We start from the raw sequence: 27,137 nt of genomic DNA on the forward strand, positions 1-27,137 counted from the left end.
TTGTTTGTTTTTGGGTCACACCCGGCAGCTCCGGGGTTACTCCTGGCTCCGTGCTCAGAAATCACTATTGGCAGGCTCAGGGGACCATATGGGTTGCCGGGATTCGAACCAATGACCTTCTGCATGAAAGGCAAATGCCTTACCTCCACGCTATCTCTCTGGCCCAGATGCGATTCTTTTGGGAGAGAAATATACTGATTTTCAGACAAATGTAATAACCAGTCATATATTTTTCATATATGACCACCTTTCTGATTAGTCTGATTACCTCTATGTCACCAGGTATAGACATAGATATGCTTGGTGACATAGGAGGCATGGTGACTATGTATATGTGTCTATGTATAGTAAATAAGAATCTGACTTTCCTGAAACATTTTTAGAGAGTGAAAGAAAAATAAATATTGAATTACTAAATAAATAAATAAATGAAATAAATCACTTTAGATCATAATAAGCACTATTGAGATTTGGGGAGGCACACCCTGCAGTGCTCAGGGGTTGGTTACTCCTGGCTCTGAGTTCAGAAATAGCTCCTGGCAGGCTCAGGGAACCATAGGGGATGCCCAGGATTGAACCTGGGTCTCTCGGGTTGGCCATGTGCAAGGCAAACGACCTACTGCTGTGCTATCTCTCCAGTCCCTGAGAATTTTTTTTTAAAATATCCAGCACCTCAGTGACTTAAATACCTTATAGCGTTTTCCTAAAATTGAGACCAAGCTTAAGGTCAAGAGTTCGGTCCTTAGTGCAGTCCTCTGTAACCAAAACTTTCCAGGCAGCTCTGCTATCTGATCCCCAGCACCAGCTGCAATTTCTGGCTGTACTACAGTCAGGTATAGATGAGCAACAGAACCAAAGGGGTTCAAATCACCCTCCCACATGAGCAACATTAAAAAGATGTACAAGTAGGTCCAGAAGTACCACGACTAGTGTGAATTCTTATGTTATAAATGAGGCTGATAAGTTACTGGTGATAGTTGCTGAATGTAGAAGTCACTGGTGAGGTTGGATCTCAGGCTAATAGAGCACTCACAAAGAAGCACCTATTAGACACTTCTGGAGAGTTCAATTGTATGTGGGAAATGGGCATTTATATTAGGGGAGAGTAAGGTGTGGACTCTGTATCAGCCAATCAGATAGGGTGTTAGAGGGGATTAAAACAGGGTGTGTGCTTCTGTGTTTAGGGAAGACAGGGTAAGGGGATTAGAAAAATAGGGTGTTTTCTCTTAATGTTAAAATAGGATCTGTCAACAAACAAACAAACAAACAAACAAACAAACAGGATGTGTGCTTAAGATGAATTGCTACACTAGTGAGCAAGGGAAACACCTTGGAAAACACCAGGATGTTTCTGACCATTTTAACTCAAGAAGGTGAACCTAGTAGGCACCACAAACTGAGGTGTGACACCTGATGCGTGAAATAGCTAAAAGTGTGAACCTCACAGTCAGTGGTGTGTCCAACTCCATGAAATTCACAATAGTTTAATGGAGGAAAGAGAGAAAGAAATAGCTTAAAATAAGAAACTAAAAACCTCAGAGTAATTGAATTACTAAGATCCTGGTGAATGACAACAGGGGGAACCTCAGGTCTCCTGAGCATGACTTGGAAATTCTGAACATAGACACACACACACACACACACACACACACACACACACACACACACACACACAAACTTCAGGAGGCTCAGACTAAGAGTTCCCATACTTATAGAGTTCCCACACTAAAGGAGTTCCCAACTTATTCTAATACCCAGGATCTCTACCATTTTCTCATAGAATAAAAACACCCTCATACTTTTAACACAGGAAGTAGAAAAAAAAAAAACATTTCAAAATGTTCCAGATCACACTATTCTTAATAAGTCCTATCCTCAGTTTCACCAGGACCTAAAATGCTGGTGTTTTACCTGAGTCTAACCAACATAGTGTGGGAAGAGTGCCCAACTCAGCCCACTTAAATCATTCTGTCACATCTAGGGAAAGTATTGAGAAGCAGGGTTATAGCTCATCGTCTAGATACATAGGCTTACCAAAAGGCCAATAACAGAACTATATGCCACTCCTCACTCTATCCCTACCAAACAGACACACTCACCCTTACTACTAATGGTTTATTCTTTGATGCAATTTCTTTTATCCATCAAATTATGTTCATGTTTTAGCAAAAAGTTACAGAGCATACTAAAAGGCAAAACACATTTTGAGAAGACTGAATAGGCCTTAGTATCAGAGTCTCATCTAACAGAATTGTTATAATTATCAGATCATAAGATGTTAAAAACTTATGAAGGGTCCAGCACCGTAGCATAGTGATAAGGCATTTGCCTTTCAGCAGCTGACCCAGGACAGATTAGGGTTTGATCCTCGGCATCCCATGGGGTCCCCCAAGCCAGGAGTGATTTCTTAGCGCAGAGCCAGGAGTTACCACTGAGCACAGCCAGGTGGTCCAAGAACCACACACACACACACACACACACACACACAAAACAAAACAAAACAAAACAAAACCAACAACAAAAACACCTTTTTGAAAAAGTAGATAATATACAATAAAACATAGATAATGTAAGCAAATAAATGGAAATTCTAAATAAAATTTAAATAAAGTCTTAGAAATAAAAAAACAACCACTAAAAAAGAGTCTGAAAGAGTATAATATAAACATTCACTGCTCATTGGCCCACTTCTACAGAGTCATGACAAATCGAGCCACTAAATATATGGGTACACTAATATTCTGACTGAAATCTCTGGGGCATCATCAGGAGAGGGGTGGGCTGAGTTTCCACCTTGCCAAGATCCTCTGGCAGCCATATGCACACTCCACAGCTGCTGCCATGCCAATAGCCCAACTTCACCTTCTTCATAGCTTATCTATGCAGAGATGCCCAAACATATAAAAATTCCCAGTACACAAGTTTTCAGGTTGAAAACTAGTCTAGGGTCTTCTTGGAGTGAGGGTGGGCAGCCTCTCCTCACTTCTCCCTACCTACACACACTCTCCACCTCCATTTTTATGCAAGTTCCAGACCCACATCCACATCCCATGGCTTTCTCCATATAAACTCATCAACCTAGTTCTACAGATTGTAGAGTCCCCAGAAAGCGCTGCCATTCTAAATTCCTCAATGCTGACACCCTGGTAGGAGCATACCAAATTATATGGGAAAGTAGTGTAAAAGCCAACTAAATTCAATATACAAAAACAGTAACAGAAGGCTCAACTAGTAACAAAAATATCAGTGAATCCTCAGAGAATGATTTTAATGAACACATTGTGAGATATAATAATTTTCATAAATTTTATTTTACTGAAGTATTTTTTGATAATTCATTAGCTATATAGCTGTAACAAGCAATATAAAATAAATTATTTTATGCCTTTTAAGGGAGCAGGCTGCAAGGGGGGAAAACTGGGGACAATAGTAAAGGGAAGTTCACACTGGTGGAATTGATGGTGAAACACTGAATGCCATAAATAACAGTATTATGAGCAGCATTATAAACCATGGTGTCTAAATAACTTATAAAATCTAAATAAATAAATGTAAAAATATTTTTAGAGAATATATGGTATAAACTCTAAAGAAAGCACTAAAATAACAAAACAGAGAATTACATCGTATGAGTTAACATAGGTATAAAATGAAAACAAAACAAAAAGAAGTTGGGTAAAGTCTCCCGTCTTTTTTTCCCCCCAAAGGTTGCTTTAGTTATTCTTGGGTGTTCATTGTTTCAATTGAATTTCAGGAGTATTTGATCCATTTCTTTAAAGAATGTCATGGGTATCTTTAGAGGAATTAAATTAAATCTGTATAATGCTTTGGGAAGTATAGCCATTTTAATGATGTTAATACTCCCAATCCATGAACAGGGTATATGTCTCCATTTCCTTGTGTCCTTTTATTTCTTGAAGCAATGTTTCATAGTTTTTTTTATATAGGTCCTTCAGTTCTTTAGTTGACTCCAAGGTAGTTGAATTTCTGTGGTGCTATTGTGAATAGCATTTTAATGTCAATTTTTCTCTATCTTTATTTGTGCATAAGAAGGCCATTAATTTTTGTACATTAATTTTGTAAAATGCCACTTTGCAGTCTATTGTTTCTAGGAGCTTTTTGGTGGAGTCTTTAGGATTTTCTAAGTATAGTATCATGTCATCTGCAAACAGTGAGAGCTTGACTTCTTCCTTTCCTATCTGGATGCCCTTGATATCTTTTTCTTTCCTTCTTTCTTTCCTTCTTTCTTTCTTTCTTTCTTTCCTTCCTTCCTTTCTTCCTTCCTTCATTCTTTCTTTCTTTCTTTCTTTCTTCTTTCTTTCTTTATTTATTTCTTTCTTTCTTTCTTTCTTTCTTTCTTTCTTTCTTCTTTCTTTCTTTCTTTCTTTCTTTCTTCTTCCTTCCTTCCTTTCTTTCTCATTCTTTCTTTCTTTCTTTTTCTTTCTTTCTTTCTTTCTTTCTTTCTCCTTTCTTTCTTTCTCCTTCTTTCCTTTCTTTCTTTCTCTCTCTTTCCCTTTCTTTCTTTCTTTCTCTCTTTCTCCTTTCTTTCTTTCTTTCTCTCTCTTTCTCTCTCTCTCTCTCTCTCTTTCTTTCTTTCTTTCTTTCTTTCTCTTCTTCCTTCCTTTCTTTCTCCTTCTTTTTTCTTTCTTTATCTCTCTTTCTTTCTTTTTCTTTCTTTCTCCTTCTTTCCTTTCTTTCTTTCTTTCTCTCTCTTTCCCTTTCCTTTCTTTCTTCTTTCTTTCTTTCTTTCTTTCTTTCTTTCCTTCCTTCCTTCCTCTCTCTTTCTTTCTCTCTCTCTCTTTCTTTCTCTCTCTCTTTCTTTCTCTCTCTCTTTCTTTCTTTCTTTCTTTTCTTTCTTTCTTTCTTTCTTTCTTTCTTTCTTTCTTTCTTTCTTTCTTTCTTTCTTTCTTTCTTTCTTCTTCATTAGGTACCTTATATTTTATCCCAATGTTTTGTTTCTTATTTCTTTATTGACTTCTTTGTTGTTTCTGGCTTGTATTTTGTCTTCAAGTTCATCCATGCAGCTCTTTATGTGTGTAATTCGGCTACTATGGCTTGTTAGCATACTTTTAGTTCTCTTAGTTCCATTTGTATAAATTCTCTCATCTTCTGATATAATTCTTCTTTGAGTTGGTCGAATTGTTCATCTATGAATTTCTTTATTTCTTTGGCTAAATAATTCCTTGAATTCCATTGCTAAGACATTAACTGCTGATTTTAGCTCCTCATCTATAGAGTTTGTGCACTTTGGAGGACTTGGAAATTTACTAACGTTTCTTCCTATGTCCCCAGCTGCTGGTGTCTTCTTTAGTTTCCCCATTATTCTTACATTTGGTGGGTTGGGGTGCTGGAGTTTCGAGGTATTTTAAAAAAAGTGGTTTATTTAATTGTGTAAGAGGTGGTTAAAGGTATATATGTTTTAGGGTTATTTATTCTAGGGAGGTGATGTTACCCAAGTATGATAGAAATGTTACAAGTTGGGTTGTTCTTCTGGTTTGTGGGCTGTATATTTTCTAAGGGAAAGAAATGTTGGGCTGGATCTACCTAGAACCATCTGCTATAAACTGAAGTGTCTGTGAGGGTGTGTTCAGCAGGTGTATGAGCAGCTTGTATACATGCAGTTCCCACAGATCTCTCCTGAACAGGAGCAGTAGAGGCTTCTGGCCAGCAATGACTGGAGACGCAGGAAAACATAACTTCTTTTTAATATCAAAGTTTGGAAAAAATGCCAATTCAATGGATTGAATGAATAAATAAATTGTAAAACATTAATACAGTTGAATACTATTCAGCAACAAAAAGTGAATCATTAATATCTGTAACAACATTAAGTATTCGTAAAATAATGCCCCCAAACCTAAACAAAACCAGATTTTTAAGTTATAAATATAAATTATATAATTATAAATTATATAAATTATAAATATAATTCCAAAACCTGACAAAGATATGGAAAGATTGCACACATTGCTAGTGAAAATACAAAAGATAATTATATATATATGTATATACATATATGTGCTCCCATACAACTAACTTTTCAAACTATTCCTGGCTACCTAAACAGGAGGAATGAAAACATGTTTACACAAAAATCTGTTACGTTTATAAGTGATTTTACTTATAATCATTAAAACCTGTAAACAATCCAAAAGTCCATTTATGCAAACATATAGTGTTTAGTTGTATAATGAAACTACTCATGGCCATGCAATGGAACATAACCCAGTGAAGCACACACAGTAGTAATGTATAGGTAATATATGCAACACCATTGGTGAACCTAAAGAATTATGCTAAGTGGCAAGAGACAGAGTCAAAAGGCAACATTCTGTTTAATTCCTTTTAAATGACAGTTTGAGGAAAGGAAAATTGGAAGAATAGATATCAGACTAGTGTTTGTCAGGGTGTGAGTATTGGCTTCCAAGAAACACAAGTCACTGTTGGAGGTTTAGGAAATAGTTTATAGTTTCATTGTGCTTCATAGTTGCACAATTATATAAATTTGAATATTTATAGAACTATATATCTACAAAATGTGAGTTTTATCCTAGGTCAATTATATCACAGAGCTAAAATTAAGTACAGAAAACTAAATAACTACTAAATTATATCCAAAATAATTTTTTTCAATTCTTGGAAAGTTATTACATATTTTTGAAAATATATAATATATATAATATAGAGTATTATTTTAGCACAGTAAAAGAAATCTAGAAGAAAGTATGCTAGATTCAACAGGGATCACAGGAGTTTGTACAGTTATTTTCTGGTCAAATTTTCTTTCCTGTGCTTTTAAAAATCCTCTGGATAATCACTGTCTTTTTTTTTAATATATAAAAAAATTTTTTTTTTTTTTTGGTTTTTTGGTCACATCCAGCAGCGCTCCTGGCTCTAGGCTCAGAAATTGCTCCTGGCAGGCTCAGGGAACCATATGGGATGCCAAGATTCGAACCACCATCCTCCTGCATGTAAGGCAAATGCCTTACCTCCATGCTATCTCTCCGACCCCTATATATAAAATTTTTATTTAATCTTTATACATAAAATATTTAATTACAAACATGATTATTGTTGGGGTTCAGTCATAAACAGAACACTAAAATAACATTAAATAAAATTAAATAAATTAAATAAATAAAATTAAAAAAAAAATAAACACTAAATAACATTAAAATAAGGCAAGCATTTTTCATAATCTTAAGATTAGAATGTGGCTAATATAGGAGCTAAACTAGATCAGATAGCCTAAATGTCTAGAGAACAAGTTTTCTATACAGGAGGCCCAGTTTCTTTTCTTTTTTTTGGGGGGGGAGGAATTTTGGTTTTTTTTTTTGTCACACCTGGAAGCACTCAGGGGTTACTCCTGGCTCTGCACTCAGAAGTTGCTCCTGGGAGGCGTAAGGGACCATACGGGATTCTGGGTCCATCCCGGCAAGCAGTGTACAAGGCAAATACCCTACCACTGTGCTATCACTCCAGCCCTAGGAGGCCCAGTTTCAAGCCTCACTATTGTAACTTCCTCAAAGTACAGCCAGGAGAGACCCCCATGCACCAAGTTGGTAGTATCCTCTAAGCACCATCTGATGTGGCCCCCAAACAAAATATTAAATAAAATATGACTAGTATAAGGGCATTTTATCCTAATATGAAATAGAATGATTATGAAAGTTATTTCATGTATTCTTACTGTTCCCACCATCTGTTATTACTTTTGAATCCTAATGCAAAATAAAATTCATTTAATCATTAGTAACAAATTTAAAAACAGTTTATAGATTACCTTGATATGATATGTTTTTCCTCTCTATAAATTGGCCCCACCTGGAAACAAAACATATAATACTTCTTTAATTTTCTAGTTTAAGATAAAAAGATTGGGGGAGAGAAGCAGAGGACAGGGAGAGAGGAAGAGATATAGAGGAGAAAATGGTGAGGGAAGAAAGAAATTAATATAAAGGCTCAACTTCACTCTGGAATTTAGATGTTCGTGTTTCATTCCTTTATTGAAGAAAGGAGGAAACTAATATTCAGCAACCTGAGTGAACAGTTACCATGCAGTCTTATTCAAGCCTTTTCAGTGTTTGTTTTAATTAAAGCTTAGGAATCAAACAGATTGTTAGTTTCTGATGTAAGTATACATGTTACTCACTTTATTCACTGTTTCTCTAGAATAACTTTTGCCCTTTATGTTCTCCAACATTCTCTATGGTGAGTTTATGTCCCTGGAGTCAAATCCCAATCTCCCACTGACTGGTTTAATATGTGTTATGTGTCAAATTGAAGTAATTGCTTGTATTTTAAGCTTTCGCACCACCCTTTCAAGTGCTATTATAAAGTATGGTGGAGTGGTTCCTATTACATAGATCAGGCCACATTTTTCTTCTTTTCCTCTTCAGGCTATTATGGAGGGTAGTGGACGAATGAGAGCAGAAACTTACCCTGACAGCAGCACTCTGGTTATTGATGTTGCTGAAAAGGAAGACTCTGGTGTTTACCACATAAATCTGAAAAATGAAGCTGGGGAAGCACACGCAAGCATCAGGATTAAAGTTGTGGGTAAGTTTTCTCACTTCCAGAATCAACTAGATCCAGAGTTGAATCTCAGAGCTGCTGTGTGTAAGCTCTTGGTTCTCTCAGTTTTGGGGGGGCTCCAAACACAAGGTTTAAGGCATTTGTTGGGTGTGGCCCCTGACAACAATAATAGTTTTTTCATCACTTTTAAGTTAAAAACTCTAGTGTTGACGATTATATTTGGATCTGATCACTGGGTGCTGAAAGGGGATAAAGTGGTAAAGTGAAAGGGGGTAAAGTGCATGGTACCCCTACATTAACAATAGCAAACCACAGTGGCAAGAAGGGAAAAGTGAATGAGAAAGACAGAAGAGAGAGAGAGAGAGAGAGAGAGAGAGAGAGAGAGAGAGAGAGAGAGAGAGAGAAGTAAAATGCCAATCCCAGAGGCAGGTGGGGGGTGAGGTGGATGGGAGGAAAACTGGGGACATTGGTGGCAGGAAAAGTGCTCTGGTGAAGAGTGGTGTACATTCTATGATAGAAACTCAATCATGAACAATATTGTAACCACAATGTTTAAATAAAATAATTATTTAAAAAATATTTTTTTAAAAAAGAACTCTATGAGGCTGAAGAGATAGCACAGCAGTAGGGCATTTGCCTTGCATGTGGTCAACCCAGTACAGACTTGAGCTTGATTCCCGGCATCCCATATGGTTCCCCGAGCCTTCGAGGAGTGATTTCTTAGTGAGAGACAGGTGTAACCCCTGAGTGCCTCCAGGTGTTGCCCAAAACCAAAAAATAAAATAAAAAAGAACTCTAGTCTTGGGTTTCCTGGGGCATTTTAGTAGACATGAAAAAGGACTCAAATATGACACTGCTTCTGTAATTATCATCACAAAAATGCTTGCCAACTAGCATTTACCTTTGTGCATGTTATTGCTTTTATTTTATCTTGTTTCATGATTGTTGTTTTTCTCCTACAGACATCCCTGACCCTCCAGTGGCTCCAAATGTGTCTGACGTGGGAGATGATTGGTGCATTATGAATTGGGAGCCTCCTGCTTATGATGGGGGATCCCCAGTCTTAGGTAACATGAGAACATGGTGGGAGTCTCCAATCTTAATTAACACCTGTGGTTCCATTCCCAAATTTGGATTCTCTTATATACTTTAAATGCAGAGCATATACATTTAAACATATACATTTAGAAGGGAATCTGTTGACTTTCTGTATCCATTCACATTGAAATATATCTGAAAGGAGCCAGAGTGATAGCATAGCTATCATAGGTAGGGCATTTATTTGCCTTGCATGTGGCTGACTTGGGTTCAATTTCTCAGCATTCTATATGGCCCCTTGAGCTTGATTTCTGAATGCAGAGCCAGGAGTAGCCAGTGTGGGACCCCTTACCCCCCAAAATGTATCTGAAGATGCTTTATAAGTAATTGAGATTTCAATTGTTTCAATGAGTATCAATGATTTTCTTGTCTTTTTAATTTGACTTTTATTTTCACCATCTATTTTTTAAATAATACAGCTTTAACTAAATATCTATTTAAAGCCAACATATGAGTTTTATTATTTTCTATAAGCTGCATTTGGTGTAATCATGAATTTTAGATTATGATAAGGAAATTTCCTTTATTTTTCTTCACTTACTAATAATGAAACTCACAATTTGGTCTTTTCCCTTTTATTCTTTTAATTACTGCTACTCAAAGTCAAAACAATGTTTTGAGTTTTTTTTTTTTTTGTTGTTGTTGTTGTTGTTATTCTGGGGTTGCACCTGGCAGTGACCAGGATGTACTCTGTTCCCACAGCCAGGGCTTACTCCTGGAAGTGCTGGAGGAATGGGGTTGGGGAGTATGTATATTGCCTGGAGTTAAACCCAGGTCAACTGCTTGCAGGGCAAATGCCCTACACATTCTGAACCCCAATTTTTTTTTGAGCCATATCAGTAGTATTTGGCAGTTTTGGCTCAGGCTGACAGTGCTGGGGGTGAACAGGGCATCTCTGGTGCCATTTCCTGGTCTCTCAGAGCCAAATTTATTGTTCATCTCTAGCCACTGAGTAAATCACTTTAGCCTGTTTATCTAAGAGCAAATTTCTTTTTTCCATTCCTAGTACAATTTTCTTTACTCCCTCCAATGTGGTCATTTGTTCAATTTGTTTTGGAGCCATGCCTGGTGGCTTAATCTGGGCTTACTCCTGGCTCTACATTCAGGAACCATTCCTGGTGGACTTCAGGGGACCATATGTGATGCTGGGGATCAAACCTATGTCAAGACAAGAACCCTACCTGCTATGCTATGATTTTGACCTTAATACTACCCTTATTTATTATTTCATTTTTGTTTTGGGCCACACCTGGTAAGTAACCCCTTCAAGGGTTACTTTGGTCTCTGCACTCTAGAATTTTCCGAGCAGTGTTCAGAGGACCATATAGGATGCTGGGGATCAAACATGGGCCAACATTGTGCAAAATAAGCACCTTAACCACTGTACTATCTCTTGGACCCCAATCCTGCCATTTTTTAAATTACTTTATTTAAACACCATGGCTATAAGATTGTTCATAATACATTTGTTGTTTTTTCCACAGTTAAAGTCATACAATATACAATACCCTTTACCAGTGCACATTTCCCACCACTGATGTCTCTAATTTCCCTCCCATCCTCCTTTATGCCTTCTCCCCTGCCCATCTCTGGAACATACATTTTTTCTTTTCTCTCCTCTCCTCTACTCCCCTACTCTCTCCTCTCCTCTTCTCCCTCTTCTTCCTCCCTCTCCCCCCATCAGAATGTCTGGACTAATTTTAACTAAATTGAATGATCCAGAGGAAATAAACATAGTTTTAGAATCTCACAGCCATTCAAGACTTAATGGAACAAATAGTAAAAAACACCAACAGACATATTCAAGAATGGAAATTGAAACTAAACAAAAACAAAAGTGCAGTTCCAGATGGTTTTACAAGTGGTTTCTTAAAGGTTTAGAGTCAAAGGAGCACTGTAAAAACAGTGTTAGAGTGGCAATTATTGTTTGCATAGGCCCACCAAAGTATGGGGGACATGGAAAGGAAACACATTGGCCTAAATACAAGGAGATCTTACCCGTAAAGTTTCCTGACATAAGTCCAATTCTAGGCTCCAGGCAAACTAGTTTGTCCAATCCAGGTCATTGTCTGTAGTGCCAATACAGTTTTATTTTTCACACAGTCTCTGTTGTTGGTATCATGTTTCTGTATTGGAGATCCTAGAATCTGTATATCCTACATTGAAGTCAGGATGGTGCGTAACGTCATCTAACTTCAACTCACAATTAAAGGACAATGCAGAAAGCCCTGCCCAGTATGCAGGTCGTTGTTGTTGTTGTTTAAATCTAATCATGCCATTTTTATCTATATATTATGGTGTTGATGTTTTTCATTTTCAATGATCTCTTCAAAAATAAATTTTTAAAAAGTATTAAGAAAGACGAATATGAAGGATTAAGAAAGTATTAAGAAAGACAAGTATGAGGATTAGTCATTTGACTTACACCTGGCTCAGACAAGTTTGATACCTGGTTCTATCTATGATTCCCCAAAAACTACACAGAGTGATCCCTGACCACAGAGCCAGTAGTAATGAGCATTTACAAGTATAGCCAAAAAGAACCGACATGGGTGAGGGAGACATGCCTTACACCTAGCCTGGGTTCAATCCCTAAAACCACATTACTTCCCTAACATTGCTGAGTGTGACACTGGAGCCCAATAGCATTGATGAATGTAATCCTAAAGGTCCCCAAACTCTATAAGGATCACCCCGGTAATCCCTAGCAATGCAAGACCTGACCAGCACTACATGCTCTGGTGTCAGCATTGAACTTCTGGCCTAGATATTCCTGCAAGTGGCCCACAGGTCCCTGGATTTCTATTTGGGAGTTGCAGAATAAAATCAAACTAGTCTACTTGACTACCTCAAATTAGATGCTTACAGGGGAACTGTTAGAAACTTAAGATCTATGACAAAGTTTAATTTTGAAAACTAAGAGGAAAACTCACTTTCCTTTTTACATCACTTGAAGGTTATTTTATTGAAAGAAAAAAGAAACAGAGTTCCAGATGGATGCGGCTAAATTTTGATCTCTGCAAAGAAACAACTTTTGAACCCAAGAAGATGATTGAGGGTGTGGCCTATGAAGTGCGTGTCTTTGCAGTCAATGCCATTGGCATCTCCAAACCCAGCATGCCTTCCAAGCCATTTGTGCCTATAGGTGAGTCTAAAGAGGTGTGATTGGGGCAGGAGATGTGCTAAGAGGTGAAACACATGCTTGCAAATGGGCTTTGTTCCTTAGCCTCTCTCATGGGCCCTTAGCATGACCAAGTGTGATTCGCAAAAACAACAGAAGAGCGAGAGCTCTATCTTGTAGTGGAATTCCTTTCCCTAGGACAACTTCTTCCTTCTATCTCTGCCTGTAACAGAACTGATGTATTTCTAGTGTGGCAGGAGAGCAAGAGATTTGAGGTTCTTAGGGACAATTTTCTCTATGGAATGAATTAACTACTTCAGTAAGAGTTGAAGCTATTCATAAATAGGATCCATAATTCATGACTATGATTCCAGTAAAAGTAGTGGGGCTCTGGTTGTGTCTTCCCACAGAAAATCTTTATCTGAGCCTATTAACATACAGATACATGGCAGTCCATTCTCCATCAGTCTTCTACACATATAGCCCAACACTTATGGCTAAACACTATAACCATCAGTTGTGTCCCAAAAACAAAAAATAATCTTTTTGTTTATGGGCCTTATCCAAAGATACCCCTGACTCTGTGCCCAGGGGGATCACTCTTGGTGGGGTTTAGGGAACCATATATGGTGCCAGATATTGAACCCAGATTGGGTTCAATTTTCAAGCAATTAGATTCACTTGCAAGGCAAGCACCCAATCCACTATATTATCTCACGATCCCCCCAAAAAAACATAATTTTACATTATAAAATCAGATAGCAGAGTTCAGAAGGAGTAAAGTTTCTATGGTGCATGCCTAGCATGTGCCCATTCAGTTTCAATTTCTAGCACCACATCGTCCCCCAAGTTCTCTGGTGTATCCCTGAGGCTCCTGAGTACCACCATGGAAGACTTTGGTATCCCTAGTACCACAGGGCCAGAGCAATATTACATCCTTGGGCACTTGCATTGAGTCACTGGCCTGATCACAAGCATCCTGAGCACCACTAATTATTTTAAGCATAAAGGTTTTTAATTAGCAAATTTTAATGATTATGTTTTATAGTACAATTTAAAGTTGAGGAAAGTGATGCCTCATATCATTTTTCTCCTAAAAGTTATTTCGCTATTCTTGGGCATGAATTTCAAGAGTGTTTGATCTATTTCTTTGAAGAATGTCATGGATATCCTTAGAGAGATTGCATTAAATCTGCACAATGCTTTGGGGAGGATTAAAACAGAGTGGTACTGGAATAAAGACAGACCCTCAGATCAATGGAATAGACTTGAGTATTCAGAGAATGACCTCCAGACATACAATTAATTAATCCTTCATAAAGGGGCAATAAATGTAAAATGGAGCAAGGAAAGCCTCCTCAACAAGTGGCACTGGGAAAATTGGTCAACTGCATGTAAAAATTGACCTCAGATATCCATCTAATACACAAAGGTCAAATCAAAATGGATTAAAGACCTTGATATCAGACCTGAAACTATAAAGTCTATAAAAAAAAAACCATAGGCAAAACAGTCCATGACATTGAGACTAAAGGCATCTTCAAGGAGAAAACACCACTGTCCAAATAAGTGGAAGCGGAGATAAACAAATAGGCTTACATCAAACTGAGAAGCTTCTGCACTTCAAAGCAACTAGGGTAAAAAGGTCACCCACATAATGGGAAAAACTATTTTCCTAATACCCATCAGATAAGAGGCTAATATCTAAGTTATACATGGTTCTGACAGAACTTAACAAGAATAAACATCTAACCCCATTAAAAAAATTTTGGAGAAGAAATGAATAGACATTTCCTCAAAGAAGAAATACATATGGGAAAAAGGTACATGAAAAATGCTCCATGTCACTAATCATCAGGCTGATGCAAATCAAATCCACAATGAGATGCCATCTCATGCCACAGAGACTGGCACACAACAGAAAGAACAAGAACAAACACTGCTGGCATGGATGTGGGATAAAAGAATTCTCATTCACTTGTAGTGGGAATGTTGTCTAGTCCAGCCTTTCTGGAAAACAATATAAATATTCCTGAAAAAATCTGGACATTAAGCTCTCACATGATCCAGCAATACCTCTACTATGGATATATTCTAGGACCACAAATATACAATACAATAATACCCTCTGCATCCCTATGCTCATAGCAGCACTATTTACAATAGCCAAAATCTGAAAACAACCCAGATGCCCAACAACAGATGAGTGGCTAAAGAAACTGTGGGGCCGGAGAGATAGCATTGAGGTAAGGCATTTGCCTTTCATGCAGAAGGTCATCAGTTCGAATCTCGGCGTCCCATATGGTCCCCCGTGCCTCCAGGAGCAATTTCTGAGCATGGAGCCAGGAATAACCCCTGAGCACTGCCAGGTGTGACCCAAAAACCACAAAAAAAAAAAAAAGAAAGAAAGAAAAGAAACTGTGGTATATCTACACAATAGAATACTATGTAGCTGTTAGAAAAAAACGAAGTCACATAGTTTTCCCATACATGGATATATATGAGACTATTACGCTAAGTGAAATAAGTCAGATGGAGAGAGATAAACACAAAATAGTCTCATTCGGGATTTAAGAAAAATAAAAGACAGTATAATAAACAGAGACTATAGAGATGAGAGCCAGAAAGACCAGCTCATGATATGAAGTTTACCACAAAGAGTGGTAAGTTCAGTTAGAGAAAAAACTACACTGACTACTACCATGACAATAAGAGAGAGAAATATAGTATCTGTCTCAAAGACAAGCAGGGAATGGGGAAGGAGAAAAATGGGGGACATTGGTGGTGGGAAAGTTGCACTGATGAAGGGGAGTGTGCATTTTATGGCTGAAGCCCAACTATGAACATGTTTGTAACCCTGGTGCTTAAAGAAATTATTATTAAAGAAAAATAAACATATTCAGATGAATTTTAAAAATTAACAAGTTCTGAAAATTAATGCTAGATTATTAGCTCCTGTGCTGTGACTTTTCCTAACATGCTTGGGGTTCCCTGTCTCCCATACCATCCTCTTGAATTGGAGGCAAAGTTAGCAGCAACTTCCCATGATCCCAGTTTTTCACCTTTCAGTTAGAAGCTCAAGAAATCTTCATTAAAGTTCACAATGGCCTGGGAATTCTGGGCATATATCTATTTGTACCCAATTTATTTGTCTCACAGTTCCCTTGGTATAACTCTGTGATGGCTCATTTTTCTTTCTCTGTCTCTTTTACCTTTGAAGCTGTGACCAGTCCTCCCACTCTTCTAGCTGTCGACTCTGTCACTGATTCAACTGTCACCATGAAGTGGCGGCCTCCAGACCAGATTGGTGCAGCAGGTTTAGATGGCTATGTGCTAGAGTATTGCTTTGAAGGAAGTAAGTATCACTCCTAAGTAGCATGAATACCATCATCAATAGGTGAGAGATGCCCCTTTCCTTTTGTTTCTCTTTCTTGGAAACTCCGTCTTCATACTGAAAATGAGAGTAAGCTACCACTCTTCTCTCTACGAAGGGTAGAAATGTAGACCTTTTCTGGTACTTATGGTTAACAAGGTGACATCTCAACCATATCGTGGCTAAGATGCCAGATCAAAAAACATAACTGACATAGAAAGGTGTTTTCACACCATTTCTGAGACTTCTACTTTAATTGGTGGAAGTAGAAGGTACCCAAGCGAAATAAATATCTACTTAGGATGAGATGAGTTGAAACTTCTAAACCCCATATGGAGCACAAGTTAGGTACCCAAAGAACTATTTATTTATTGGTAGTAATGATAATAATACATTGGACAATCTGGCTTTTTTACCTTAACTTTGTTGAAAAAGAATCAATTACATATAATTTTTAGTGTTTAAAAGAGGCAGTTTATATCCCAGTGTGGGTGTAGGAAATAAAATGTACAGCTAGAAATAGCTTGTCTCAGTGTAGAGTATATAAAAATATAATCACTTAAATTTAGGGGAAGAGAAACAAACAAAAATCCACTGATAAACAAAATACCCACAAAAATATATATAGGTCAGGGAATACCTAAAAGCACAATTGACATTTCCAGAAAGCCTCTGGAATATTTTTTTCATTTCCTGTCCATCATGTTTTAAAAAATGGATGAGTAGAACAGTGCCAGCCTTGAACTTTATGACAGATGGTGGTGGGCAAGCCATTCTACCTGGTGCTTATTCTTGTCTCTACACATCATAAGCCATTTCTTAACCACAAGGAACATGCTGTGGAGCCCAGCCTTTAATACTCATCTTACATAGTGTAAAAGGAAGTGAGACTATGAGCACATTCATGACATCAGGGATGTAAACAAGAATTCACTACCCCAAGAAATGGTCCTTTCTGGAAAAGAAACTTCTGATAAAGAGAAACTGTTGTGGGCCCTGAGAGATAGCACAGCGGTGTTTGCCTTGCAAGCAGCCAATCCAGGACCAAAGGTGGTTGGTTCAAATCCCGGTGTCCCATGTGGTCCCCGTGCCTGCCAGGAGCTATTTCTGAGCAGACAGCCAGGAGTAACCCCTGAGCATCACTGGGTGTGGTCCAAAAACCAAAAGAGAGAGAGAGAGAGAGAGAGAGAGAGAGAGAGAGAGAGAGAGAGAGAGAGAGAGAGAGAGAGAGAGAGAGAGAGAGAGAGAGAGAGAGAGAGAGAGAGAGAGAGAGAGAGAGAGAGAGAAACTGTTGAAAGAATGCCCAGACCCAGAGAGTGGAGCACTGGTAGAAAAGATCATGGTTGTTTGGGAGGGATGAAGAGGAGGGAACTATCGCTTGCTGGGAACATGCAATTCAATATCCAAAAGCCCACCTCACAAAGCCCAACTTGCGTCCTCAAGAGCTCTGAATGCCACAGGCCTTAACCAGAAGGACATTTATAGGAAATCACCCAGATTTGGGGGAGGCAGTAATACTCAGGCAACAGGTAAATTCTTAAGCTCTTTAGTATATGGTTTATTCCAGTGGCTTTCAATATTGATATAGAAGTATTTTTCTGATAAATAACGTTTAGTTTTGCCTTGATGGTCTGTGAGATCTTTTCATTTCACATGGTCTCCATGTATCAAAAAAAAAAAAAAAAGCCACGGGTTTAATTCATCCCATTTCCCCTTCCACCTTCAATCATGCCATGAACACACATATCTTTCCCAGCCAGCACATTTCCCCAATCTTAGACCTGATGTGGCTGCTGAGCATGGATCTTTTACTGTATAAAATAGAGCAAATTCTTTACTCTTTTCTTTCTGATAGGTTTAAAAAGTAAGAAGATACAGCAAAATGATACATGGCTGTTATTTTGATGTTACCACCTTAGATAAAATACAATGAAGTGTATTTTACATCATTTTTGTGTGTGGTCTGTGTTGATATATATGTATATGTGCATATACATATGTATAAGTACACAGCATCATGTGGACATTTCACCACATAACGTTTGGGACTTAGCTTTTCTATGGAAGTTCATTCATAACTTCTCTTTCTTCTTGCAATCTTTCCTCACTTTATGTGGCTACCCTACTCTTCATTCTCTTTTAATGGCTGTTGTCCTCCAGACTAATTTTCTGTAGTATTTAATGCATTTATATATATCAAGTTTTATTCTGTAAGAGAATTCTTCCTTTCATAAGATTGTGTGTTGGTTTTGACTCTGTCCCCCACCCTCTCTCACATGCCTGCACTATTTTGTTCTATTTTTATTTCCTTAACTCAAGTCTCTTATCTTTTTTCTAAATAAAATGTTTGGTTTTGGTACTGGGGGCCACACCTGGTGATACAAAGAAAATACTCCTGGCTCTGTGCTCAGGAATCATTCTTTACAGGGTTTAGGAGGTTCCAGGGATTGATCCTGGGTCAGCCACATGCCAAGCAAGCACCTTAGCCACTGTATTACCTCTCCAGCTCTTCTTTTCATTCTTAAGATTCTACTGTTTACTTTCACATTCCTTCCCTATCTACTGGATGCTATTTTCTTCCTCTCTGTTTTCTTCCATCAAAACAGTTCATATGGAAAAGGAAAAATTACTTGTATTCTCCTTTGATCTTATCTTGTCTTGCTTCCTTTTGAAATTCTCTCCCACTGTCCTGTTTTCACTGTCTAATCATTGTCTCTTGACTTTTTAAAAGTTGTGTAGTAACTCCCAGTGAATCATTTATTTTAGGTTAGATAATGTAGGTTTTTCTCAAAGTTCTGAGTAATTTTTATTAAACACATCACCAGAATATTCTGGCTTTGTGATACCCTTCAGAAGGAACTGAAAGAAATAAAAGAGAGGAGAAAGTTCCAACAGGGATCTCAGTGTAGTCCCCAGTCTCCTGCTCTTCTCATATCTGGAAAGTCAGCAGCCCAAGTCAGTGAGGCTTCCTCTCACTCTGTGAGCCTTCTTACTACCCATGGGGAATAGAGGGACCCAGCAACCACCGTTTGTCTTCAAGCTTATGAACATGTTATCATGGTACCTGGGGCTGCCTTTGGAATTGTTGCAGCAGTTTCTGTTTCCAACAATAACTGAAGACTGGTAAGATAGGGCAGGCATTAATACTGAGGGCCCTTCTCCTAGACCTGCGGTGGCGAACCTATGGCATGCATGCCAGCTGTGGCACACGAAGGCCTTGCAGCTGGCATGTGGGAAGGTCTGCAATTAATAAATTTATAAAATTTATAAAGAGTTTTTAGATACTAAAATCTTGTTATTAAGGTTTAATTGACGTGTTGGCACTTTGAGGAAATTTTTTGGTCCTGTGCAGCAGTTTGGGCACTCGGGCTCAAAAAGGTTAACCATCACTGTCCTAGACTCTATTGTGTGAGACCCAGAATGGAAGCACCTTATGCCCAGGGACTGCCAGGCTCCCACAGGCTGAAGTGGTAGAGATAGGATGGATAGATTTTCATGGAGAGTTGTTCCCTTGTGGAGGCCAGGACTGTCTCCCCCTTTTCTGTTAGGAAAATTCTTTGTTCTTCTCTCCCTCAGTTACCACAGCTGGAGATACTCCAATCTCCTCTCTCTTCCTCTTCTCTGTGGCAGGCAACTCAGGACCCCAACCTCAGTCTGAACATAGAAGGCTGGGCCTCTCCTATGGAATCCACTTCTCCCCCATTCCCTCTAACATGTTTGGTTCTTCCCATCACTACTCTGAAGACAAATATCTTTGTATATTTTGCATACTTTACTAACAGAGAATGCTGACTACTGATATGATCTTCTCCTAGTGTGAATGTGGGTGTTTTTAATTAATTTTAATGACGGATTCTCAAAGGTACATCAGCAAATGAGTCTAATGAAAATGGGGAGGCTGCATATGATCTTCCAGGTAAAGTATTTGATGAATGCTTTCAAGATATTTTACTCTCTGATAACATTTCTGGGAATATTACACACACACACACACACACACACACACACACACACACAGCAGTGGAGTGGGAGGCTGGCTGGGAGTGACTACTGTGGGATTCAAGCTGTCTTCATTTCCCTGTGGGCCAAGGTGGACAGATAATTAGAAGCTGGAATATTTGTAAGCCTGTTTTTAAATTTATTTATACTGTAAACCAAGTTACCAATGGCTTTATAACATCAGTGTAGACTGAGGCAAAAGAATGGTGTTCCTTAGGAAGTTCTATGTGGCTCATACACTGAGTTACCCCCCTCACCCTGTCCACCTTAAAGAGACACTTCTTTTCATAAAAGGATCTAATTTCTTATGCTCCTGCTTACGTTATGATAGCAATAAATTATCCAAGGTAAAATAGAGATAGCCAAGATAAAACATATGATTAAATGAATGTGACATTTCTCTTAGGTAACGTTTTCCTATTTTTCAGAGTACTAGTGTATATTGATGATAAAAATCTCATGGACATTCATTAGTATAAGATTAGTATTAGTTTAAGACTAATGAATTGGAGTCAAAGTGCTGCAATCTTAGGTCAGTATTAGTTTTAATAAGTAATATTACTAGTAGTGTCATTATACTTAGTATCCTGAATAAGAGGCTTGTCCTGCATCCCATTAACAGCCTTTCAGGGGCCATAGAGAGAGCATGGAGGTAGGATGTTTGCCCTGCACGCAGAAGGATGGTGGTTCAAGTCCCAGCATCCTATATGGTCCCCTGAGCTTGCCAGGAGTGATTTCTGAGTGTAGAGCCAGGAGTAACCCCTGAGCCCTACTGGGTGTGATCCCCCACAAAAAAACCCAGCCTTTCTCACATTAGCCTTTCTCAGCTATTTTTTATGCAAATATGAAAAGTTGTCTGAATTCTGATCAAAATCATATTTTCTCGAAACGAGTATTTTAGGCATAAAAGACCAATTGGAACTCTGCTGAAACAAGTAGGATGATTTCTTTCAATAACCAACTTCTCTTTTGTTCTTTTACGGATTGCAGCTGAAGATTGGAAAGTGGCCAACACAGACCTGATCGACAAGACCAAGTTCACAATCACAGGTCTGCCGACAGATGCTAAGATCTTCGTGCGTGTGAAGGCTGTGAATGCTGCCGGAGAGAGTGAGCCCAAGTACTACTCTCAGCCCATTTTGGTGAAGGAAATCATTGGTAAGTAGCAAAGTCTTCAAATCTTGATCTCTAATTCACATATATTACCTTTTTTAAGCTCCACATCTTATTTCATTGTGGCACCTTAACACTTTATGACTGCCTTCCAGGGCTGAGAACAAGGTTTAGAACAAGGTTGGGTAAATGAACAAGGCTGGGATGTAGATGAATGGTAGGTAGTAGAGCACTTGATGTCCATGTGAGAGGCTTGGGCTTGGATTCCCAGCACTGCAAAAGCAAAGCTCTTTTCAGCAGTATGGAAAGTCAGCTTGGGAGTTAGAACTTATTGGGTTAAGGCTAAGAAGCCACATTGGTTCCAGAAAGCAGTGCTGGCTGAGTTGCTTTTTGATACGGGACAGGGAGAACAGATGCAACCAAGCACACAAACCTGCGGCAGCAGCTCAGCCTCAGCATTCTGCAAGGTCAAAGCCATTTCCATTGTGATGTATATACATTAATTACTCTGTTCAATATTGGACATCAGTGTATCAGAATGATAGAACAGCAGAAAGAATGTTTACATGGCCAAACCAGGTTTAATCCCTGGTACCACATATGGTCCCTGGAGTAAACTATGAATGATCCCTAGGCATAGAGCCACCAGGAGTAAATTCTGATGACCACCAGGTGTGGCCAAAAACCAAATGTGTGTATGTCTGTGTGTGTCTATGTGTGTGTGTGTGTGTGTGTGTCTGTGTCTGTGTCTGTGTGTCTGTGTCTGTATCTGTGTCTATGTGTCTGTGTCTGTGTCTGTGTAGGGTATCTGTATTGATGGCACCACAGAGACAATGAGTCTGATTGCTGGTTCCTTGGTACAGACCAAGCCAGTGCCCACAGATGGTTTCTTTTCATGTCTTCCTCAGTGCTTTGCACTCACAGTTCATATAAAAGGTGAATGTGGTTGGAGAAGAGCTCTAAAGGCTAGAGTGCATACTATGCATGAAGGAGCCTTTGATCATGGATCTGCATGGCTCCCTAAGTATTGCCAAGATGGGTCCCCAGGGTATAGCAGAGAGTAGCTCTTGAGAATCATTTGGTATGGTTCCCAAACAGTATGCTAAAATAAATAAAATAAAACAAAAAACTCCTCATGCATGGGTTAAAGGTATATTCAATAAATGCATAAGAAACCAATGGACTTTAGAGAAACTATATGAAAAATGGTTTTAAGTGGTTTTAGATTCTATACTGCAGCTAACCTTTAAGAGCATATTTTAGTGTAAAACCAAAACAGACTATCCACAATTTTATATAAGCTTATATGTTTATTTATATAATGTATACATTTATAACAAGTTTATTAAGATGTTTTTCCTATTTTGGGAAGCAAGATTTTATTTTTTTAACCAAAATAATTGATTCTATTAAATAAATTCAACATGGACCAGAGAGATAGTAGAGTTTAGATGTTTTCCTTATATTCCACCAAACCTGGTTTGATTCCTGGCACCCTGGAATACTGCAGAGGTCACTTCTGAGCACAGAGCATGAATAGGTATGCCTCTCAAAAGATGAATAGTCAGTTTTTATATGTAATGAGGATGCATGTAGATATTTTATGGGATGTTTAAATGTCTATCAGAGAACATAGTTGGGTTAGAACCCTTGGAAAATAAATGCTAGACTCAAAGAAAAAAATTTGTGTTTTTTTCTATAAAGTTTGTTCTAGTATATAACAACAATAAAAGATTGAAGTAAACTTAAAGTGATAAAGGACACAATTTCTGGGCAAACTATTTAAACATTTCTACTTGTAGACACATTCAGAATAACTTACCATATGGCATCTATTAGTGGCACATCCAAGATTTTATTGCAAAGATGCAAACATGAGAGTATCTCAGTGAGGAGATGCCATATGCTAATTTCAGGCTTTTTCCAGTCTCCCATATACTGATTATACAATTATACTATTCTACTTTCACCCAGAACCTCCAAAGATTCGCATCCCAAGGCACCTGAAACAAACTTATATTCGCAGAGTTGGAGAAGCTGTCAATCTGGTGATACCTTTCCAGGTAATTATTCAGGGGTCATTCGTTTTCTCTTTTTTGCCTGTTGGAATGAATATTTTTGACATAGTATATTTTAAGTAATTTTATAATGTTTTTAAGTAGTTTTTAATAGGAATGGTGATTTTTTTTTAGTAATTTTTTTTTTAGTAATTGCTGTGTGATTGCTGTAGAATTGACCACACTATTGGCTTTTGCTTTTAGTTGGCTTTTGGAAATTTAGTTACAGGCTGCAATTTTAAGCTAAGAAAGACTAAGCCCAAAGAGACAGCTAATTTCTGGAACCAGGCTGTAAACCATAAGGACATTTCAATGTTAGGACATTTTGCATTTCATTCTAAAGATACTTTGGAGGGATGGGAGGAGGAAGGTGGAACCAAACTGACATTTCAACATGGGGACACCTTGGCTCCGCAGATGGCAGGTGGCCCTTGAAGATTAGGGAGGAATAACTGCACACAGTCACTAAAAAAGAGAATAACACATAGATGGCAAATAGGTATAGAATAAGGGTAAAATCTAGTTTAATGCTATTCTCACCTCCATCACTGGCTTGCTTGAAGTATAATATAATAAACAAGGCTCCCTTCCCCTAATTGCTCCGGTCACTATGCTGTCAAGGGAACGGGTTCTCTACCATGTAGATTAGGAGACCACCTGAAGGGTTCAACCCATATCTCTGCATACCATCAGTCTAGGAGCTTGGGGTAGATTATGCCATAAAGGGGCTGAACAGACAGAAAATTGCACCTTTTCTGTGAAAAATTATTGGATGGTTTAAACTGTATGAACTTATGAAATGCTTTGAAACCTGTGTGTTCATTATCATATGAATTCCCTTAAATGTTTGTGAATTTGGATGCTTGGGGGTCTCACTGCAAACCAAATTCCTGGCTTGTGGTGACACCCCAGAGCTCTGGAATAAATCCTGCTTTGCTTCTGCATTCTCTGAAGGTATGTTTCATGGCCTTTATTAAGGCATTGGGCTTTTCCTGGACCCTGGGCTTCCCAGACCCTGGGCTTCCCCCCTTGGGCCCTGGGCTATGCTCGGGCCTCCCCAGGCCCTAGGCTTTCTTGGTCCCTTTAAACATGCCCAAGGGTGGTGAAGAAAGAGAGAGAGGCCCCACTCACACAGATTATCATTATTCAGAGGGAAAATAGGAAAATATTGGAAAAGATTTAGAAGTGGGTAATAGTCTTTTATTTTAGAATAAAAAACTATCATAGGTTTTCCCTAGTTAGACAGGTAAATTGAGACTCTTTAATATAATTTTTACTTTTTACTTTAATTACTTTATTTAAACACTTGGTCATAAAGTTGTTCATAATACAGTTGGGTTTTTTGTTTTCACCATTACAAAGTCATTCATGATTGAGTTTCAGTCATACAATGTACACTACCCTTCACCAATGCACATTTCCTGGTGGGAATGTCCCAATGTCCCCAGTTTCCCTCTTGCCAGGCTCTGGTCTGGGTCAGATCTCTCTCTCCCTCTCTCTCTCTTTCTCTCTCTCTTTCTCTCTCTTTCTCTCTCTCTTTCTCTCTCTCTTTCTCTCTCTCTCTCTCTCTCTCTCTCTCTCTTCTCTCTCTCTCGGGCAGACATTTTCTCTCTCTCTCTTTCTCTCTCTTAACCTTTCAGACACTGTGGTTTGATATTGTTATTGAAGGGTTATCTTGCATACCACTTTATCTTCTTTCAGAACCCAAATAAATCTAGTTTTGCCTGAAGCTTGGGGATTTGAGTGGGACAGAGAGGAAATAGAGGGAAGAGACCCAAATCAGAAATTCTTGAAGAGTCTTTCAGGTCGTGCAAAACTGCCAAACTGCTCTTCATTTGAAGTAAAGTTCTCAGTTTAAATGGCAAGTAAACCAGTTTTACAATTGTCCAAGACCAGAAAGGATCTTCCTACAATTTAGCCCTGAACCAAATTAAATTCCAATAAAGGTTATAACAATTTAAGATCTTAGTACAATAACTGAGACTTATAAAAACTATTAAATTGTTGTTCCAACAAAATATTCTGTTTTTCACAAAATTATCCAGACTTCATTTACTGTAACCAATTTTGGATTTATATTCATCCATGCTCATGCACACTCACACAGATAAGTAAGTACACCACCATGTCCTTATTCATCTGCCTCCTTTTAATATCTTTTGGGGGAAGGAAGGGGAGTTTTCCTTACTTCAACTTGAAAAGAAGAAAACTGACATTCAGAGAATTAAGTGACTTGCCCAAAATCATACAGAAAAAAAAAAAAAAAGTGGTAGTGCTGAAAGCAGGATCTTTGTCCACCAACCCAGTGTTCATTTCCATCTTCCTGTAAGCAGAAAACTCAGTTTATTCTCCAGCAAGTAGTAGCATGTTGTATCCCTAAAGAACTGGAGCCTAGAACTTTGCTTGCATTCCTCCACTTTGAACTCACCCAAATCATAGGAAATGTAGTTTATTTTTGTTATTATTATTGTTGTTATTATTATTTGTTTAGTTTGGGGCCATACCTGGCAGTGCTCATGAGTTACTCCTGTCCCTTTGCTCAGGAATCACTCCTGGTGGGCTTGGGGAACATTCTAGAATGCTGGGTCATTGAACCTAGGTCAGCTGCATGCAAGGCAGTGCCTTACCCACTGTACTATGTCTTTGGCCCCTTAGGAAAGAGTTTTATATGCTACTATCACATCCCTTATAACCTTTCAACAAGTCCTATTAGGGGCCTATAGGAAGGTGGTGTCCCACTCCCACCCTAAATCATGAACATTTAGATGATATGAATAAAACAAATAGATCACCTATAGAATTTGTGGCCCTCTGAAATTCAGAACCCAAATTTAGCAATAAACTAAAGCTTGAGTCTTGTAAACTGGAGAAGTAGTACAGGACACAAGGAGCTTTCCTTGCAGGCAGCAGACCCTACTTTGATCCCCTTTATCATATATGGTCTCTGCCAGGAGTGACCCCTAAGTGAGAGCCAGAAATAAACCCTGAGCACTACAATTTATTTTTTGTCCTTGTGCTCCATCATGAATAAAAGCACAGTACATTGTGTTTTTTTGATTGGGATGGTGATATTGAAGTACCAATCTCTAGAATGTTAATGGACTGTGGCTGGTAATAGTAATAAGTGGTGTTTGCAGAAATCTGTACTCTGGGACTCAGGGGAGGCTACTCATTAACTATGATCTTAATTAACTTGATTAGAATAAAATTGTCAGGTGCCAGAGCAATAGCACAGTGGGCAGGATATTTGTCTTACATGCAGCCAAGCCTGGGTTCAATCCCTGACATCCTATATGGTGCCTCAAACCTGCCAAGAGTAATTTCTGAGCATAGAGCCAGAACCCCTGAGCACTGCTGGGTATGCCCTAAAAAAAAAACAAAGTTGACAATACAAAAAGGTAAAATTAAATTAGAAATCAAAAATAAAATACAAAGATTCCAACACTTTCTAAGAACTTATATATTTATAATAACTCCATGAAACAGATATTATTTTTGTTATCATTTTGTAAATTGGGAAACTGAGGTATAGGGAGTTAAAAGTCACTAGCCCAAGGTCACACAGGTATTAAGGGAAGTCAGATAAGACCCATCCTTAGGGCCATGAGCTATTTCTGAGTGAAGAGCCTGGAGTAACTTCCAAGGGCTGCCAGGTGTGGCCCCAAAAATAAAAACAAACAAACAAAAAAAACTGAGATAAGATTTGCCTTGCATGGCAGCCCTGGAAGGTCTGAGGGATTGGATTCCCAGGATCCCATATGGTCCTCTGAATCTGTCAGGAGTGATTTCTGAGCACATGAGAGCAGAGCCAGGAGTAACCTCCAAGTGCTGTCGGTGTGTG

General features: G+C 38.4%; 1 protein-coding gene across 1 annotated transcript in view; it reads left to right on the plus strand.

The window, feature by feature from the left end:
* MYBPC1 (myosin binding protein C1) overlaps positions 1-27,137 on the plus strand; it is a 95,305-nt gene that overhangs the window by 58,018 nt on the left and 10,150 nt on the right. The window contains exons 19-25 of the mRNA XM_049782943.1: positions 8,400-8,559; positions 9,498-9,602; positions 12,590-12,778; positions 15,975-16,109; positions 19,990-20,043; positions 21,117-21,284; positions 23,214-23,302. Coding sequence (XP_049638900.1) covers positions 8,400-8,559; positions 9,498-9,602; positions 12,590-12,778; positions 15,975-16,109; positions 19,990-20,043; positions 21,117-21,284; positions 23,214-23,302 — 900 coding nt within the window. The remainder of the gene's footprint in view (positions 1-8,399; positions 8,560-9,497; positions 9,603-12,589; positions 12,779-15,974; positions 16,110-19,989; positions 20,044-21,116; positions 21,285-23,213; positions 23,303-27,137) is intronic.

Source organism: Suncus etruscus, chromosome 11 (assembly GCF_024139225.1).
Source record: "Suncus etruscus isolate mSunEtr1 chromosome 11, mSunEtr1.pri.cur, whole genome shotgun sequence".
Classification (NCBI taxonomy): Eukaryota; Metazoa; Chordata; class Mammalia; order Eulipotyphla; family Soricidae; genus Suncus; species Suncus etruscus.